Raw genomic sequence first — 14,929 nt, forward strand, 5'->3', positions numbered from 1 at the left:
GGAGAGAGCCTGAAATAGGGTGTAGTCCGCAGTTGCTGGGGCTGCGGAGGAGGCGACTGGGGTGAGGGGCAGAGAATGCACCCCAAGAGAAAGGCATAGGGCCCCAAAGAGGGTAGGAGACGGGATTCAGAGCGGGAAGGAGAATGCAGAAACAGCTTTTACGGGGAGAGGCAGACTGCAAAGACGTCCCCTGGCCGGCAATCTGGAGGCTAGCGCTGGGCAGATGGGGGTTTTGGACACAGCGCCATGGACATGTGTTCCCCAAAGTCTGAGCGCATGCAGCCCCCTTGTTCCTTCTCGTGCGGAGACTGAGTCCCACACAGTCCCTACCTCACCGGGACCTCCCCACCCCCAAGGCCGGGGCCGTAGTTGCCTTCAGGGGAGGGAGAGGTCCTGTTCCTCACTGGGCGCTCAACAGCTGGCTCCTTGGTGGTAGGAGGGTACCTTGCCCCTCCAGCTCAAGAGTCAGGAGGAGCACTTCTACCTCCTCATCCCTAGGGAAGAGGGCCCCCGCAGGTAAAGACCAGACTTCTGCACTAGGATTTGCCTGGGGGGCAAATAATTTCTGGAGATCCCTTTAAGGAGGGGTGTTCCAATCCCTTTAAGAGGGAGTGGGTCACAGCAAAAGGACTATAAAAGTCCAGCTTTCTTTATTCCCCCACCCCCCAGGGGCTTCCTATGATGGGGGAGGGGGCAAGTGCTGCTGCCGCATTTAATTGTTGCCTTGGTGTCCCTCCCCCAAAGAGCTGTGCCCTTCAGCTCGTCCAGTGGGGCTGAGGAGCCGGGTGGCTCAGTAAGTATTGTGGGGACCTAGACTTCAGGTGCTCTGGGGGTTGGGACAGGGGCTGCCCCACTTCCAGGAAAGAAGGTGGGACCTGGGCAGGGGCTGGAGGGAGGAGAAAGTGGTCACTGCCACCACTGCAGGGACTGCACTGCCGTTGGGGTGCCCTGCCTGGTGCCAGGTGGTTGGATCTCAGGCCAGGCGGTCTTCGGGGACTGCAGCGGGCAGTGGCGGGGAGGTGCTGGGGCTGGGCTGGAGTTGATCGAGCAGCCAGTCTGTCCCGGCTGTCAGTCTGGTTGTGTGTGGTGGGGGAAGGGTGCGCCGCGTGGTCTCTCTGGCCCTGGATGTTTTACTCTAGGGCATCTCCCTCTGAGGCAGTTAACCCTTCCCGATGGGTCTGGAGGTGTCTGGGGAGAGAGAGCCCCTGCCTGGCAGCAGCCCGGGGAAGACTCCGGAGACCCGATGGACCCATTCCTCTTTCTACACCAAGTGCCAAACCCTTTTTTCAGTGGGAGACCTCTGGGCTGCCAAACATACCAGGGAGAGGAAAGGTGATGGGCCCCAGGCATTGGCACAGCTGCCCAGTGAAGTGGGGTGGAGGCAGCATTCACTCAGGAAAGGTTACAGGACCGAAGGAAGGAGGAAGAGGTGGAGCCCTTTCCAGCTGTGGAAGGGCTTTGGACTGGGAAAGAAGGAGGCCCAGTTGCAGAGGTCCCTGAAAGTTGGGTGAAGGAGGCTAGGAGAGGCCAAAAGTTCCCTTTGGGGGACAGGCAGGGTGTAGCCCCTGCCTATTCTTTGCTGGCTTGTTTTAACAAGCAATAGGGAGGAAGGGGGGACAGAGGTGGCTCAGTGAGCTGGCACAGGAGGAACACTTAGTGCCTTTAGCCAGCCCGTGTCCCCGCACCATAGCCCACTCAGTCAGAGCCTCCTGGGGCAGCGGACACCGCCACCCACACTGGAGGCTCTGAGGGGAGAACTCCTCCAGCGGCCAGGCAGGCACTTGGTGGGCTGTCATGACTACTCTGCCTCCTCTCCAGTCGGTATTCCTTCCTTTCCCTCCCACTGAGACCCCAGATAAGACAACACTCCCCTGCTCACCCCAGGGCCCTCTAATGCCAACACCAGGAAGACACCCAATCCTGCCACCTCGTCCTGCTACCATTTCCTCGGCTGAACGTGGGCTTCCTGCCACTTAGGTCTCCTTCCCTGCCACCAGGTGCATTCCTCTTCTGGCCCTCCCGGCCTCCATCCCTGCCCATTATCAGGCCTGAAGTGGCTGCCAAGGTCAGCGCCGCCTGGGCTGCAGACAGGAGCCCGGCCTCTCTTCTGTCTTGGCCTGTAGCATGGCTCTGCCCCCGTGGCCACCACTGCTGTACCCTCCACCACCAATCTCTGACGAGTGGGGGCCACCATGGGGTTAATTTGCCTATGGACCAGACTGGGACAGGGAGAGGGGGAATTCTGTGAGGTGGGGAGTAGGGCTGGCCTGGTGTGTGTTGGGGGGGTGCTGCCGGGAACCTCTGTCCTGTCCAGGAAGGGGAGAAATCTTTCAGTGTCCTACTTTTACAGCTTTGGGGTTTTGCTTTCCCCAAGGGTGGGAGGTGGGAGAAGTGGCAGTGGGAGAACCTGGACCTTCGAGACATTTCCGTGCCACAGTTTTAGCTTTTAGCTTCCATTCACACACTTTCCCTGCTGAGGGGGCCCCTCCTTTAAGTGTGTCCCCCCAAACAGCTAAGACAGTCTGGGCCCCCTGGACAGCTCTGGAGGCAGATGGGGAACTGCTTCTGGGGGAGGTTGTTTCCCAGCCATATTGGCTAGCAGCCCTGATTGTCTTAAAAGGCTGCCTGGGTGAGCGCTGGAGTCCCAAGGTCTAGGAAAGGCTGGGCGCTGTGTGTGGTGCAGGAGGAGCCCCTCCGAAGCCCCTGGGCCACACTCCAAGGCTGGGTTTTCCCTGCTTGCCTGGGCAGCCTCAGCACTCTGGGTGCCTCTCTGCCCAAGGCGTTCCTGGGGCCCAGCCCCTCCCTGGGCTGCTCCAGCGCTCTGGTGACTTGACACTACCCTTTCTGCCGCTGCTCCTTTAACCTCCTAAAGCTCCCCTCCCCCGCCTGAATTGGGAATGAGGCTTTGTTCAGGGGTGAACTCAGCATTTCTCGAGAACCTACTGTGTGCATATCCCGGGCTTAGTGAAGTGAAGTCCTAGGCGGGCTCTGGCACCACCAGGTGCCCAAGACACAGCTCCTTCCCGCACCTAACAGGGACTTCCCATCTCTCTCTGTGCCCTCAGCCCGCTGTGCCCACCCACCCCACTGACCCCGCGAGCGTGCTCGGGCTTGGGAGGGCACGTCTGTGGGGGTGAGAGACGGAGCCACAGCATTTGGTGACTAGGGGGAAGCCAGGTAAGTGTCTACACTTGGTTCTCCCGTAGCTTGGGGACGCGAGGGAGGGAGTCCAGCCGCTCCTGTCAGGCTGCCCGCCCCTTTCTCCCTCCCCCGGAGAGCTCTGATGTTCCCCGCGGTGGTGGAAGAGGGTGTGTGGGTGTCAAGGACTCACAGACCAGGCTCTGCTGTCAGCTGGAAATGGATGAGGGCTCCACACTCTGCTTCTGAAGAGGGTGAATTAGGAGCTGGGGTTGGGGGCGGTAGGTGAAGGGCAGAAAGAGGAAAAAGAGATGCGGGTGAGGGGTTACCGAGCCAGGACCGACCTTGCTGGAAAGGAAAGGAGACGTGGCAGGCAGGGAAGTCGGAAAGATGAGGCAAGGGCGGGAGGGGCTTCTCAGCAGTCGGGGCCCTTTTGCAGGAGTCTGGGGCCCTTTCTGCAGGAAAGGGGGGTTGTTCTCGCTTGATTTTCGGCTGGTCTTCCCGAAGCTTTGCCCTGGGGGCAGCAGCCTCCGGCGAGGATGGGGTGTTCCTCGGCCTGCAGTTTTCTCCAGCGCGTGCTGGGGAGGATTTGGGGGAAAGGGGATGCGGAGGGGTGATGGCCAGGGCGGGGGGAGATAAGATTTTTCCGGGGGGGCTAGCAGCTGGGGGATTGGGGTCGAGTCACCGTGGGATACGGGCTCAGGTTCTGAAGACGAAGAGAAAAATCCAAGAAGCCGGCAAAGAAAATCACCCCTTGCCACCACCCTTGGCACCGCACCCCTCCCCCAAGGCCCCACCACTCCCCGCACCGCCTCCCCCGGCCGCCTCGTGCTGCCCCCTGCGTTGGGACGACCGACCCACGGTTCTGATTGGTCAGAGACCGGGAGGGGGAGCCGAGGGCCGGATTGGCTGGCGGAGCCAGCGCAGGGCGGGGCGGCTGATTGGCGGAGCTGGCCGAGGGGCGCGCTGCTGATTGGCTGGGGACGAGGAAGCAGGAAGGAGGGCGGCGGAGGCTCCGCTCTCGGGGAGTTTGTGGGGGAACCGCGAGCGGCGTAGCGGATCCCGGAGCCCGGCCCCCGCCGCCCGCCCGTCCGGCTGCCTGCCCCGCCCGTCCGGCCCCCGCCGTCCGCCCGCCCCGGCCAGGCGCGCCCGCCCCCCCCGACGGCCCCGCCCGGCCGCGGTCCCCGCTCCGCCCGCCCGGCCCCGGCCCCCAGGAGGAGGCGCTGACGCAGCAGCGTGGAGCCCGGGAATTGAGCGCCCCCGGGGGGTTCCAGCCGCCGGATTCCAGCCCGGCCGGGGCCTGCGGGCGCCCAGAGCCGCGCCGTCCGCGCCGCCCGTTCTGGTGAGTCAGGAGCCGGGGTCGAGGAGGGGGAAGGGGCGAGCTGGAGGGAGGGAGCGAGCGAGGTAGGCAGAAGAGCGAAGGGGGAGAGCACCGGCCGCCCGTCAGCGCGCCCCACCGAGCGCGCCGCGCCACCGCCCCCGCCAGCCCGGGAAGGGACGGACGGACGGACGACGCGAAGCAGGTGCGGCCGCCCGCCCGCTCGCGCCACCTCCCTCCCCTGGGTCCAGCACCACGGTCCCGCCATCGGGGAACGCGGCGCGCCTCGAGGTGACAGCCCCCGGGGGCCGCCCGCCTTGCAGGCCGGGGGCGGGGTGGGTGGCGGCCGCAGGGTGGCAGCTCGGCCGGGCGGCGGCGGCGCGGGCGTCCCGAGCTGCGGAGGGCGGGAGGACGCCGGTCTTTCCTCGCCGCGGCGGAGCCGGCTCGCCTCCGAGTGCGCGGGCGGCGAGGCCCCCGCCGCGCCCCCTCCCCCATCGCGGTCCCCGAGGCAAGGGGCCGCGGCCGGGGGCGGCGCCGCGGGATCGCCCGCTCAGGGTGGGGGGCGCCCTCCCGCGCTGGGAGCTGACCGGTTATTGCTGGATGGGGGGCAGGGGATGAGGGCCGCGCCGGGCCGGGGGCGGCAGGGGGGAGTAGTGTAGACCCGACTCGATCGGGCTGAGAGGAAGGGAGGCGCCGAAGACGGAAGGGGACCGGTTCGAAAAGCGAGTGTGGGCCGCGGGAGGCCCTGCGGGGACCTTGCGGGGCGGCGGCCGAGTCCGAGGTGTGGCGGGGGGAATCGAAGTTGTCAGACCGCCTCCAAGTGACAGCGGGACCCTGTGCTCGCGGCCCGGCCTGGTCTTGCCCTGCTCGCTCCGCCGCCTCTCTTCTGGGGCTGGGGGCCGGGTCAGGTCGGGCCCGAGGGGCTCGCTTGGCGGTGAAGCGCCGGACAAAGGCGGCGCCGGAGCGGGCGCAGGTGGTGGCGTCGGGGAGGGGAGCGGGTCCGAGGCACCCACTCCGAGGGGCGGGCGACGGGGCCGGACTCTGCCCCGGGGACTGCGGGGGCCGGGGCGCCCGCCGGGAGGAGCTGCGGCACTGGCTTGCCGCTCTAGCCGCTCGCTGTTGGCCTCGAGGCTCTGGGAAGTGGGGTCTACTTGCCGGGGGCCGAGGGGCCGGGGTGGGGGTGTATGCTTATGATGTGCCTTGGCTGGTGGCGACGGAGCTGCTACTCACCGAGGCGACAGACCCAGTGAGCCGCTGTAGAGCCTGTCAAGAATGAGGGGTTTTTCTACAGGCAGAAGTCTAACCCCACCTGGGACATCTCCTAGTCGCCCATTGTCGACAGTGTTAGAAGTGCAGAAGACTAGTTTGATTAGGACAAGAGACACCCCACCCCATGGGCTCCCGCCAGCCCTCCGCAGCTGCCTCCAGCACTTTTCCTTAGCCACAAAGGTACCCACTTAGAAAAATGAGAAGCTGAGTTTATAAATCCAGGCAGGAATTTAATAATGAAATAAAAAGCTTTCCAGTCCTTTTACTTTGTGCCACCTGAGACTTTCCTCCCTACTCTCTTCACCTCGCTATCTTCCACAAAAAAAAAGAAAAAGGGCCCAGAGGGACCACATGTCTTGGAGGGGCACCACTGTCCTTGGCCAGCTTGGAGGATGCTTAGGAACCACTGGCTTAAGCTGTGAGTGCCTCCATCTCCACCGGTGACCAGCTGTGAGCTGGATGTTGTTTACCTGCTTGGAAAAACTCATTCAGAGCTCCCATGCCCTCCATGTGAACCCCACACCCAAAAGAAGAGTTGGGATCATAAGGACAGGGAAACTCAGGCTGTTTTAGAATGTGGATTTTGCTGAGAATCTGAGTTCGAGTCCCACCTCAGGTAGGGCTGGTTAGAAGCCGCTCTCAACTGTGGTTGGCTGTAATCCCACCTGGGAAAGCTGCTTGTCTGCCACTTCAGAGGGTAGCATGGGCATGGGAGTTTATTCATGGCCACCCCCCCATGGACCTCCCTGGAATGATCTAGACCCCAGCCTGGATGGAGCTGAGGCTTGTGAGAAAGGGAGGTATTACCTCACTCAGGAGGCTAAAGTTTGTTCTGAGATAATTTAATTGCATGTCTAAAATCCAGAGAGTGATGATGAATCTCAAGGCCTTTGTGCCTTCTGTGAGGCTACACGGCATGTGATTTCTTTTGGTGGCAATCAGAAGGGGATGACGTGGTCTGGCCACTGGAATATGAAGGGGAGTTGCCCAAATAGCATTTCCCTCTTTGGTAGGGCTCTTACCTGGCAGGAGACTCATGCCGGTCGGATCTGGTGTTAAGGAGGGTTTGCTCTGGAGAGTTTAGCCAGTGATTAGGTTCTTTTTGATATCTCCCTCTCTTTCTTCCTTTCTGTTGCCCTGCTGTCCCCATGTCAGGCCTGTGTTGTTGTTACAGCCTCCCTTTCCCTCCTGCTTCCTTTGGCCTTTCTGATCCAGTCTGTATGCAGCTACCAGGTCATTCTTCCTAAAACACCCCTTCCCGGTGTCACTCCCTTTCTCACAGACTTGCAATGGCTCCCCATTCCCTGCAGTCTGACCCTAGACAGTGTCCCCTCCAGCTCTTCCCTAGCCATACCATGCACATTTTTTCTTCCTGCATCTTCACTGCTGCCGCTCCCCTTCCTTTACTCCCACTTGAATCCCACTTGTCCTTAGTCTGGTTGTTGCTCAGACCACTCCAGGCCAACATAGTCATCCCCGCCTGAGCTCATGACTCTGGATTTTCTAACGTGGTATCCTCTTGAGTGGTTTTGTAGGTTGGAAATTTCTTAAGGACAGGAACAATATGAGTGTTAAACCTCTGTGTGTGTGTGTGTGTGTGAATATTCTGGTATTTCTTGTACAGTGCTGTGCACATCATTTTTGTTGAGTGAATAAATGTGGTTGGTTGCTGAGTTAGGCAGGAACAAGGGGGAGACCTTCCTTTCAGCTTCTCCAGAAATGCTCATATTGGAGTCCTTGGAGATTTCCAGCCCTTTCTGTCAAAGGCATATGGATAGGGCATGTTTGGGGTGCTGTAAATGGGAAATTTAACTGCTGTTTCTGATATTTCTGCTGGTGAAGAGTCCTATGGATTGCTTATGTGATACCATATAGACATTGGAAAAGGGCTGTAATCCTGTTTTCCTCCTACCTCACCGGACCACCATTCTTTCTACCCAGCTTTGCTGCTCTTACGCAGTTTTCCTTGTTGTTCATGCTAAATGAATCCATATGTTTTATCTCTTCTCAAACCGGGTGCAAATGAGGGAGAAAACACAAAAAGAAAAATACTCCTGGGTCTGGCCCATAGATGGGACTTTTGGGGCTGGTTTGGAAGAGGTGTTTATGGGGGCATCACCAACATAAGAGGCACAATCAGCCCCACATTGGACCCCTCATAAAGGAAAGCTACAATCCCTGCTCTCTCAGGCTTCTGTTTTGGTTCACCATCAACCCTGGACCATGGGGGAAATGGGAAAGAGGACTGGTGACTGGTTAGAGGCTAGATAGTGAAAAAATATATTCTGCATCCATCCCCTTTCCCCCAAACCTCCCTTTTGTGCCCCAGTTTGATGATTAATGGACCAGCATTTCCCTTCTACGCGGGAAGGCCACCCCTCACAGTTGCCATGGCAATGCAGACCGCTCCCCCGTCAATTAAAAAAAAAAATCCCTACTACTTCTCTCCTCCTTCTACTGTAGCAGGAGAAAAGCTACCTCAGAATGCATCTCCTGGGCTCTCTTCTCAGCTCCTTTAGCTGTGTTTGCTGTGTGTCCTAGAACACAGTCCTTCCTCTCTTTCTGGGGATTGCCTGAGTTTCTTCACTCTGAGCAAATTGTGCCCCTTCTGGAGCCAGCAGCCCCTGGAACACTTCTATCAAGAAACAGAGAAAATTTCTGTTTATTTATTCATCCCCGGTGCAAATTAAAAACTAGAGAGAGCTCCTTTTGGGTAAAAAAAAAAAAAAAAAAAAAAAAACCCTTTCACACCTTCTCTGGTTAGAGGTATAAGTTGGGGCGCATTTGACATCCAGAAAGGAAGTTTTAGTAAACCTGGAAGGAATTCAGCCTCCTAGCATACATACTTCAAATTGGAGTTCTATGGGGAATTCTCAAAATTATTTTCATTCCTCCTCACCTCTCTGTTCCAGCATCCAGGAGGACTTGTGTGTTTTCATTTTATCTGTTCTTATTCCTCTTGGCCTTGCTCCGGCAACATCTGGCCTCAGCACCCTGTCGCAAGGTGAGTCATTAAGGAGAATAAAAACCTTAAGGAAAAAAAGTCTCTGGAGTTGAGAAGTAGCCTGTGTTGAACTAAGGCTGCCAGGCGAAGCTGCCGAGTTTATGGAGCATTATACGAACAGCCCCGACATTAAAGGGCCTCCTTTTTATGAATGGGTTGTGAAGAATGTAAATAAAGCAGCATCTCTCAATGGGGAAGCATTTTACATAAGCAGTACTACCCCGACCCAAGTATTTATGGGAATTTGCTAGCACAGTCTGGCAAGGCTCACTTCCTTTGTGAACTTGCCATTGTGCTGGGGACTTTGGAGGGACAAGGAGAGTGTGCTTCGGTTCTGAGGGCAGCCCCAGCACTCCCACTCTGCAGGTTTCCTGGCCTTGACTTGATGGGCCAGCTCATGGCTGGAAATGCCTGTTAACCCTGAAGTGACAGAAAATACCATGCGCAGTCAAGAGCTCATGATAATTAGAGATAGAGGCTCCTGATCCTGGGGTCTGGAGATGGTGTAACTCCTGACCCCTCAGGCTGCTTAGACCTCCACAGGACAGAGGACAGGGAGTTCTTGGATGATGAAATCTTGCCCGGTTTTATGGGAGGCACCTAAGTGGTGTAAAATGGGCTGGTTTGAATTTCAGCTCCTTTATGTTCCCCTGCCCACCTCCTGGTACTGCCACTAATGAGCAGTAAAATGGCTAAAAAGGAGGAGGAGAAAGAGCACCAGCAGCAGTGAGGCTGCACGTGGTCTGCTCAGGGCCAGACGGCCTGACAAGCACCCTCACTGAACACCGGCCCAGCCCTGGGGTTCCAACGGGGGTGTTGGTGTCCTGCCCCAGGTGACTTGGTAAGCAGGCCCTGGAGTACAGTCACATCCAGGACTTTGTGTTGTGTCCCTGTGGGTGGGAGTGGGGTCATCAGATTTCATTTTTCCCAGTGGGAAACACCTGCAAGGATGGTTATTCACTTGACTCAGTGTCCCCCCAACACAAAAAAATAACATTGTCTTTTAAGATCCTCTGCAGGCCCAATCCACCAGGAGAAAAAAAGGGGTTTGTCTCTCAGCCTCGCTGATTTGAATTGGAAACTTATTTCTAAGCACTATGACCAAGTTAGCTGAATGAAAAAAAACAGGTGACTTTCTTAGTTTTGTTATCAATGTCAGGCAGGAACTTGGGTCTCAATATTTTTTCTTGCATGTGTTCCTTTTCCAGTGGGTTTGGGGAAAAGAGGTGCTTTGACCTCCTGTCTTTGGGTAAGGAGGATGGGACCTGTCTTTCTGCCATTCTCTTGACCCCAGGGATCTCACCTGGAGTGGTGTTGATGGCTCCTACTTTTATTCCATCTCCAATGCCTTTTGGGGACTCCTAGCCTCCATCGGTGCAGCTTTTTCAGCTTCCTGCGTGCAGTGGAGAGGGGCAGCCCACACAGACCCTTCTCCAACTCTGGTTACTTGTCCACAATGTTTAGGAATAATTGTTAATCACATTCTCTTGTGGCCAGGTGGTTGAAAGGTGAATTACTGTTTTTTAGAGGACCTATGTAGAAATCATGGGAAAGGTATTATTAGGGTGCCGCTTGATGCCAGGAGATCCTAACAAGTACGCCAGAAGGAGGGGTGAAGTCACGTTTCCACCATAGTCAGGGCCAGCAGGGCCTTCCTCAGTAGTGAGGGGTGTCTCCTGCTTTGTGCCTGGAGGGGTTTCCACATTGGCTAGAATGTAAAAAAGAATTATAAAAATGATTGAGGCCACGTGCCGTGGCTCACACCTTTAATCCCAGCACTTTGGGAGGCTGAGGCGGGTGGATCACTTGAGGTCAGGAGTTCAAGACCAGCCTGGCCAACATGCTGAAACCCCATCTCTACTAAAAATACAAAAATGAGCCGAGTGTGGTAGCATACACCTGTAATTCCAGCTACTCAGGAGGCTGAGACAGGAGAATTGTTTGAACCCAGGAGACAGAGGTTGCAGATCGCGCCAGTGCACTCCAGGCTGGGCGACAGAGCAAGACTCTGTCTCCAGAATAAATAAATAAATAAATAAATAAATAAATAAATAAATAAATAAATAAAATAAAAATGATTGAATAACTGAGAGATGATTTCCAGAGAAATTGAAAGGACTTGAATTTATTTGGCCCAGAGGGAGGTAGACAAGGGGCAGTTAATATGTCTTTGCATGTTAAGATGACAGTTTAGAGCATGATGACCAGTTTTTAGTCTTCATTGCAGTCTGGGCTGGAGGAAGGGAATTTCACCTGAGACAAGAGATATTGGGTAGATGCATGGTTGGGGGTTACCTTTTTCTGGATTTACTATAAAATCAGGACAATGTTTCTTTGAAGCTCTCTCATTTATTCATTTATTTATTTAGCCCAGACTTCTTAGCATCTCACCCTTTTCTAGGATATAAAATGTTTGTTTCGGCCAGGTGCGGTGGCTCACGCCTATAATCCCAGCACTTTGGGAGGCAGGCGGATCACGAGGTCAGGAGATCGAGACCATCCTGGCCAACATGGTGAAACCCTGTCTCTACTAAAAATACAAAAATTAGCCGGGCATGGTGGTGTGCGCCTGTAGTCCCAGCAACTCAGGAGGCTGAGGCAGGAGAATCGCTTGAACCTGGGAGGTGGAGGTTGCAGTGAGCCGAGATCGCGCCACTGCACTCTAGCCTGGATGACAGAGCAAGACTCCATCTCAAAAAAAAAAAAAGTTTCTTTCAAAAAAAAATTTTTAAATTGTATTTACATTCTAGCCCATAGATGCCATTTAATTGGGGTACATCTTCAGTTCCTCTGTGGTGGGAAAACTAATGTGTGGTAATGCCAATAATTAAAGCACAGAAAAATAAAACTGAATGTGCAAGTTATCTTGCATCTTGGTCTGTGATCCAGCAGCCATCCTGTGATGCCCTAAGTAGAGGCAGTGTGTTGCAGTGCAGGAAGTGTGGGCCTTGGTGTAGACGCCGGGATGGCTCACCTCTGTCCTCAATCCTAGCAACTTTTTATTTTTTAAGAGCCAGCTCTGTCACCGAGTCCAGAGTACAATGGCATGATCATGGTTCATTACAGCTTCCACCTACCAGGCTCAAGCGATCCTCCCACCTCAGCCTCCTAAGTAGCTGGGACTACAGGCACACACCACCATGCCCGACTAATTTTTTATTTTTGTAGAGACAGGGTCTCACTATATTGCCCAGGCTGGTCTCTTTAACTCCTGGCCTCCCACAGCACAGGGATTCTAGGTTACAGGTGTGAGCCACCACACCCACCCAGCATCTCCTTTTAACTCTTTTTTTTTTTTTTTTTTTTTGAGACGGAGGTTCACTCTTGTTGCCCAGGCTGGAGTGCAGTGGTGTGATCTCGGCTCATCGCAACCTCTGCCTTCCAGGTAGCTGGGATTACAGGTATGTGCCACCACGCCCAGCTAATTTTTGTATTTTCTCCATGTTGGTCAGGCTGGCCTTGAACTCCCAACCTCAGGTGATCCACCCACCTCGGCCTCCCAAAGTGCTAGGATTACAGGCGTGAGCCACCGCGCCCAGCCTTCCTTTTAACTCTTTGTACCTGTTTTTTTTTCCTTGTTAGGATGAAATGGTAACAACTAGCTCATAAGGCTGTTGGGAAGATAAATGAGATAGTGAATGCAGTGTGCTTAGGACCTTGCCAGGTGCATAGTGAGTGCTTGACAAACATTGACCATCCTTTTACAGTAGTCACCTCTGCAGTGAATCAGAAATTTCCAACCCTGCACACTTAGGGTGTCTGGGGACTGATAATGCTAACTTTAGTTCTTTGCTCCTGATTTCACCTATCTGTGACATTCTTTGTCTTGATACAAGTGTCTGTAGTACTACATTCACTTGCTTAATGGTTTAGGGGCAGCCACAGCCAGTGGAATGCTTTCCAGAGGTAGCTGGGCAACTTGGGAGAGAGAAGGAGGAGGATGAGGCCAGGCATGGTGACTCATGCCTGTAATCCCAGCACTTTGGGATGCTGAAATGGGAGGATCACTTGAGGCTAGGACTTTGAGACCAGCCTGGGCAACATAGTGAGACCTTGTCTCTACAAAAATAAAAATAAATTTAAAAATTAGCCAGGCATGGTGGTGTAGGCCTGTAGTCCCAACTACTCGGGAGGCTGAGGTAGGAGGATTGTTTGAGCCCAGGAATTCGAGGCTACAGTGAGCTATAATTGTGCCACTGCACTACTACTGCAGCCTGGGTGACAGAGCAAGACCCTGTCTCAAAAAAAAAAAAAAAAAATGAAAATGAAAATTGATGGTAATGAAGGAGGGTTGTGCCATGAAGATACAAGAGATTTCCTATTGTAACCTTGTTGCACTGTGGATTAAATTGAAGATGCACAGTGGACTCCTGGGGATGGAGGAGAGTTTGGAGGTCAGAGGGCTCTTGTCTTGAGCTCCAAGTGGTGCTCTAAGTCTAGGATAAAGATTTTATACAGGGTGGGGCAGGTGGACAGCCAGATCTTCATTTATTCTTACTAAGCTCTTATTAAGTCATGTGGGTGGGATTTACTGTTAAGGAAGGCAGAGCCTACCTGTCCCCATAGGGCTGGCATCCTATTGGAGGTGGCACTAGCCACTTAACTAGTTAAGTGAGTGATATTTGGGTAGGGTGCCCATAACTCTGATAGGATCTGCCTTGCGATTCTGCTCCTGCTAGTGGAGTGTGGGGGAGGCCTGGTCTTGGATCTTGTTCCTCACAGCTGGTTCATTCAGGAGGTTAGTGCTCTGCTGAGGAGGCTGGAGGCAGAGCTCCATCTTGGCCTGGCTGGCTAGTTTCTGTTCAGGACTAGAGCTAGCACCTGTAGTCTTGGCAAGCCGTTTTAGAAATCTAAGTTGTTGGTCCATGTAATGTCCTGGTGGTTGAACCAACACTCGTTCTTTGCCATTCCTGGGCAGGTGCTTGGAGAAGGCTGGTGAGCTGTTCATGTTTTTTGAAGAATGGTGCATCAGTAGCACAAGGTTTTCCCTGGTTCTGCTGAGGCCTGTTGCTGAGCTTTGGGGTGCCCTGTCCCCTGTTTTATTCCTGTTTTATTTCTCCCACATTGTTAGCTGCTCAGAGCAAATGGGTTTTGCTGCAGGTGTAGGTTTGCCTCTGGCTGATCCTGGGCAGTATGGCATCTGGATGGGAGGGTCTGAGGGAGCCTTAGCCCAGAGTTAAGGGGTGCCCCCCAACCCCTGCCTGGAGTCATCCTACATGGAGCTAATAGGGGCGAGTCTGGGAAAAGTTGCATTTGTTTCCTGCTTTAAGACTTTAGCTTTTGGGCCGGGCTCAGTGGCTCACATTTGTAATCCTAACACTTTGGGAATCCGAGGCAGGCAGATCCCTTGAGGTCAGGAGTTTGAGACCAGCCTGGCCAACATGGTGAAAACCCATCTCTGCTAAAAATACAAAAATTAGCTGGGCGTGGTGGTGGGTGACTGTAATCCCAGCTACTCGGGATACTCCTGCTGAGGCAGGAGAATCACTTGAACCCAGGAGGCGGAGGTTGCAGTGAGCCGAGATCACGCCATTGCACTCCAGCCTGGGCAACAAGAGCATAAACTCCATCTCAAAAAAAAAAAAAAACTTTAGCTTTTGTTTGTCACCCTTTCCTGCATCCAAATATTTATGAAATGAATTTCTCAGAGTGCTGCCCACTCCCTACTGGGCTTTTGTTCCCACGGTACACGTGGCATAAAGTAGGCCCTCAGTAAGTGTCTAAATGCCTGGCTCATATGTACCCTCTGAGAAGCTGCCTTGGGGGGACCCCTCAGCCAAGCTCTGAGCAGTCCATTATAGCCCTTGTCACACTATCTTGTTCTGTCTTCCTGCTAGCCCATGCTCCAACTCTTAGTCTTTTGCATTTTTTTCCAGCACTTAGTCTGGTGCTTGTAGGGGAAAGAGAAAACAAATGAGCTTGTATTGAGAACCTGCTGTATTCCAGGAACTCTGCTAGGCACTTTACACACATTCTTCTTTAACTTAATCCTCACAGCAACCTTGCTGTGTAGACAAGGAAACCAAGACTCAGAGTTCAAGCCATTGACTAAGGCCACACAGGATTAGCAGTGGCATGAAGTGGCTTCCAGCCCCACATGGGTCTCCCTCTGCTGTGGGGGGCCAGCAAATGTTGGCTGAATGGGCAAAGGTCACAAGAGGTGCTGTGTGCCTGAGAATGAGGGGCAGGCTTAGCTGGGC

General features: G+C 54.5%; 1 protein-coding gene across 12 annotated transcripts in view; it reads left to right on the top strand.

Annotated features, from left to right (window-relative positions):
• Positions 1 to 2,971: 2,971 nt before the first annotated feature.
• Positions 2,972 to 14,929, top strand: part of BAHD1 (bromo adjacent homology domain containing 1) — a 28,419-nt gene continuing 16,461 nt past the window's right edge. For 3 of the 12 annotated variants that reach the window (XM_034938530.3, XM_008951974.4, XM_055098637.2), the window contains exon 1: positions 4,289 to 4,480. Coding sequence is in view for 1 of the 12 variants with exons in the window: in XM_063596547.1 (XP_063452617.1) it covers positions 3,362 to 3,392 (31 nt within the window). In the remaining 11 variants the exon portion in view is untranslated. Of the gene's footprint in view, positions 3,178 to 3,341; positions 3,393 to 4,288; positions 4,481 to 4,570; positions 4,748 to 14,929 lie in introns of those variants that run through there. The other 9 variants (XM_003826577.5, XM_063596550.1, XM_063596547.1 and 6 more) reach the window with 8 other exon arrangements.

Source organism: Pan paniscus, chromosome 16 (assembly GCF_029289425.2).
Source record: "Pan paniscus chromosome 16, NHGRI_mPanPan1-v2.0_pri, whole genome shotgun sequence".
Taxonomy (NCBI): Eukaryota; Metazoa; Chordata; class Mammalia; order Primates; family Hominidae; genus Pan; species Pan paniscus.